The sequence below is a fragment of the Lipotes vexillifer genome, unplaced genomic scaffold, assembly GCF_000442215.2.
Source record: "Lipotes vexillifer unplaced genomic scaffold, Lipotes_vexillifer_v1.1 scaffold242, whole genome shotgun sequence".
Lineage (NCBI taxonomy): Eukaryota > Metazoa > Chordata > Mammalia > Artiodactyla > Lipotidae > Lipotes > Lipotes vexillifer.
In genome coordinates this window covers 453,567-457,883 of record NW_006771376.1, presented here as the reverse complement: position 1 = coordinate 457,883, position 4,317 = coordinate 453,567, and the positions used below count along the sequence as shown (strand labels likewise).

General features: G+C 57.1%; 1 protein-coding gene across 1 annotated transcript in view; it reads left to right on the top strand.

The window, feature by feature from the left end:
• Positions 1–1,721, top strand: part of INSYN1 (inhibitory synaptic factor 1) — an 11,421-nt gene extending 9,700 nt beyond the window's left edge. The window contains exon 3 of the mRNA XM_007446650.1: positions 919–1,721. Within this exon, the coding sequence (XP_007446712.1) occupies positions 919–1,626 (708 nt within the window). The 3' untranslated portion in view covers positions 1,627–1,721. The remainder of the gene's footprint in view (positions 1–918) is intronic.
• Positions 1,722–4,317: the final 2,596 nt, after the last annotated feature.

The following is a 4,317-nucleotide window of genomic DNA, read 5'->3' as shown; positions in this document are numbered from 1 at the left end:
GGAAAGAGGACTGGAGAGGGCTGGGAGTTAGCTCCTGGGTCTGATGACTCATTGCCTGTGTCTTTGTCTCTGGGTCTCTTGGTCCCTCCGCTTTGCTTTTGTTGTTGTTGTTCTACTGGTTTGGATTTTGGCCTGAATCTCCTCTCCCCCCCTTGCTCTGTCCTCTGTGCAGTGACCTCTGTAGCCCCTGAGGGCACTTCACCAGCAGTTCTGGGCCCAGGATGGATGGTTTTCTTATCGCTTACCAAATAATGCTTGCTTTATCCCCTCCCCATCAAACCAGGATTGATCTTTACCCATCAAACCAGGATTGATCTTTACTCATCAAGAGGCAAGGAAGGGGAGGATGGAGGAGGCTCCAGGGCAATGTAGGGGTGGGGTGGTAGAGACCCATGGGGGGCACTCTCTGACCCACGGCAGGGGCTGGTCCAGGATGCTTCAGAAAGCCAGGGCAGAGCCTTCTTTGCAGTTACCATGTATCATTTCCTCTCCAAGGGTGGGTGGGCTGCTCATCCTACCACTGAGTGGCCTTGCTGGAGTCTCTCAGCCCCTTTTAAATGGCCCCCTGTCAACCAAAGGAGCATCAAGCTCTGAGCACCAGGGCTGCCCCCCAGAAGAGCAGCTGGCTTTGGGGCAGAGGGACGTGTGAATGGACAGCGTGCAGGGCTGGAAGGCATCCCCCTTCCCCCAAAGGCACTGAGGAGTGGAACCAGGGGAATGGACGGAACCAGCTCTGTTCACCCTGGTCCAGTTTGGGCCCTCAACAGGGCAAACAAACCGGTGACCTCAAGTCCAGTCGTGTCCTGTAGGGTCATCAGCCGGGGGGTGTAGTAGGGTGGGACGGGGCACACTCACACCTAGGTGATGCTGGCCGCTGCCTGGCCCCTCTCACTCACTCCCCTCCCCTTCCCCGGCCAGGTGGTGAGCCAGATCGATAAGCTAACCTCGGACTTCGACTTCGAACTGGAGCCAGATGACTGGACCACAGCCACCGTGAGCAGCACCTCCAGCAGCGACAAGGTGGGCGTGGGCGGCCCCTTTGACCTGGGCCACCTGGACTTTATGACAGCTGACATCCTCTCGGATAGCTGGGAGTTCTGCTCCTTCCTGGACATCTCCACCCCCTCAGACTCCGTGGACGGCCCCGAGTCGACCCGGCCAGGGGCTGGCCCTGACTACCGGCTCATGAATGGCAGCATGCCCATCCCCAACGGGCCCCGGGTAGAGACCCCGGACTCCTCCAGCGAGGAGGCCTTCAGCGCTGGCCCTGTGAAGGGCCAGCTGCCCCAGCGGACCCCGGGCACACGGGAGAGGGTGCGATTCAGCGACAAAGTGCTCTACCATGCTCTATGCTGTGACGACGAGGAGGGGGACGGCAAGGAGGAGGTGGGCCTGCCCCCGGAGCCTCCCCACACAGAGGCCCATGCGGTCCCCCTCAAGCCCTCCCCGGCTCCCTCCAAGCCGAGGCGCTCTCCACTGACTGGCCGCTGCTCAGACCCCACCTTGGCCCCCGAGCAGACCCGAAGGGTCACAAGAAACAGCAGCACCCAAACGGTGTCAGACAAGAGCACTCAGACGGTGCTGCCCTATGTGGCCACCAGACAGAAAGCCAAGGGGAAAAACTAGGGGCCGGGGAGGGAGCCGGGGGCGGTGGGCACATAGAGCTATAAATATATATATATTTAAACAAACACAGTCATAATAAAATTTTAAAATGCTAAGGATCCGGCCCCACAGGCCCCAAAGCTTTCACAGAGCTCATCTTAGACACAGAGATGCCTACTCACCTCTTAGGTCTCAGGAAGTGTGGCCAGAACTACCCTCCCTTCCTTCTCATGGCAGGGCTCCTGAAGAGGGTGTACAAAAGTGTGTAGGTGAGGTGGGGAAGGTCTTACCTGGGACTCGTCTTGCAGACCCCAGAGCACGGTGGTGGAGTCTGGCCCCCGGCCTGGGCCCTGTCCTGGAGGGGATTCATGAGTAGGAGGCAGGCTCTCAAGCAGCAGTGTCCAAGCCCAGGGCTAACGGTGGGTGTAATTCGGAGGAGACTGCAGGACTGAGGGCCTGGGGGTGGCATCACTCCAGCTGGGCCCAGGATCACTCACACCCCCGTGCCTTTTACTCTGAGGCTGACTTTTGCCTCTGCTTCCCCAAGGCAAACTTACCTGGATATATACAATCACACCCTCCTCCCGTCTCAGGGTTGCCCAGCACACAGAGAAGGAACAAGCTCTTCCCATGTGCGGGCCTCCTTGCTGGGAAACTGGGCTTCCACAGACCCTGAAGGGCCAGGCTGAACTGGGCCGAGATTTGTTTGGAGAGCCTAGATCACTCCTGATCCTTTCAGCTCCCATGCTCAGCCTTGACCTCTAGGGATCAAAGACTCAGGGCAGAATCTCAGCCCCTGCTTGGCCCTGAGCAGACCTGAGGTCCACATGAGAAAGCAGGCAGCCACCGCCATGGGGCTGTGAATCAGAGCCATAGACAGGCTTCTGGCAGCCCTGGAGAGGAGTCCAGTGGCCCTACTCTGTCCCTGCTTCTCCACACTGGGACCCTGAGCCTAGCTTAGCAGGTCTTGAATGACACCAACAGAGACAAGATGGGAGTCTAGAGGTAACAACAGGGCTTCATCTGGGCCGTGGCCTACACAGGGACAGCGTCTGAATATTCTTGGGACAATAACCACAATCATTGCTCACGTTTATTTATTGAGCAGGTCCCTATGCGACTACTATGCCGAGGTCGTTTTACAGCATTATCTCATTTAATCTTCACAATAACCCAACAAGATAGGAACTATCACTATCCCCATTTTTCACATGAGAAGACTGAGGTTCAAAGAGATTAAGTAACTGGCCCAAAGTCACAGAGCCTATGCCACTCTGCCCACCATGAGCATGTGGTTTCCAGGTTATACCTGGCTCTGCTGTCTAGCAGCAGTGTGACCTTGAGCAGATCCATTTGCCTCTCTGAGCCTATCTACCTCATCTATAAAATAGGTCTGATAGTCTTCACCTACCTCATTGGGGGCTATGGGGCTTTGACAAAATGGGGAATGTGAAAGCAGTTGGTAAGCACCAAGGCACTGGACATGCATTGCGGTCAGTGCAACCCAACCCAGATTCCAGTGTTTTCCAGGTGGGGAGTCCTGAGTGGAGTGGGCAAAGAAGCCACTCCCATCGAATGGGAGCTGTCCCTGGGTCACTGCTTCACTTTGTCCCCCACAGCAGCTTGAGTTCCGGAGATCGCGCCAGCTTGCTTCACTGCCCCTCGCTCAGATCAGGGAGGTAAGGACACCACTCCTTGGGGACCCCCCTGCTGCACACGGGGGCCCAGGAGGGCCTGACCGGCAACCTGGCAGCACCTACTGCCCCTGCCTGAGGGGCCGGAGGAGGCGCTGTCCAGCCGCAGCAGTGCAGGAGTTAGAGATTGTGCAGGCCAGTAGGGCAGATCCTGGGGATGCTATCAGGATGAGACTGGCCAGGCCTAGGGCGCATGCTTTGCAGTGCTGGAATCTCCCCTTGGGCTAGGGGTTAAAGTCAGAGCCCTAAAGATGTGAGCCAAGGTGCAGCCTCCAGGGTGGAAATCCAGGGGTGTGGTGGACTGTGGCTAGCTCTCCCCAGCCCAGGCCTGAGAGCCAGGGGTCTGAGCTCCTTTATCAGCCCCAGGAAGTTCTCAGGCAGTTGGGACTGATCAATGATGGGACCCTGGCTCACAGGATGAATGCCAGGGGCCCAGGGCCAGCTGGGTTCTGCCCTATCTGACAGTGAGGAGGGAGCGATCCAGGGCAGCCCCACCCCACCCCAGGTATGGGCACACCTAGCTCTGAAGGAAGACATCCAGTTCTACCTCCAACCCTGGATTTTCTTTTCCAATGGCAAGATTGGTTTTAGCCTTACCGTCTTTCATCTTTACAACAGGGGAGAGAAACCTACAGAATAGTATCCATTTCACCAAGGAAGAAACAGACCCAGAGCCAGGGATCTCTGACAGAGCCCTGGGTAAGGCATTGTCCTTTCCTGGTAGCCCCCTCTCCACCCCCGACTCTGGCTCTCTCTCGTTGCGTGTGGTCGTGGCTAACATCCATCAGTTAGCCAGACCTGTTCCCTGGTCCACCACCTGACTACTTGCCCCAAATAGGGCAGAGGTGTGAGGGTGTCCTGGAAGAGGGGAAAGTGGGTATTTGTTCTGAAGGCCCCCCAGATTACTGGTCTTCCTTCATAATTATGCCACATCCAGTCCAGGCCTTGCTGACAGTGGAGCGTGATCCCCACGGCTTTCTTATGACTTGAAAGGCAGAGCGTGGCCACCTAGGGAAAG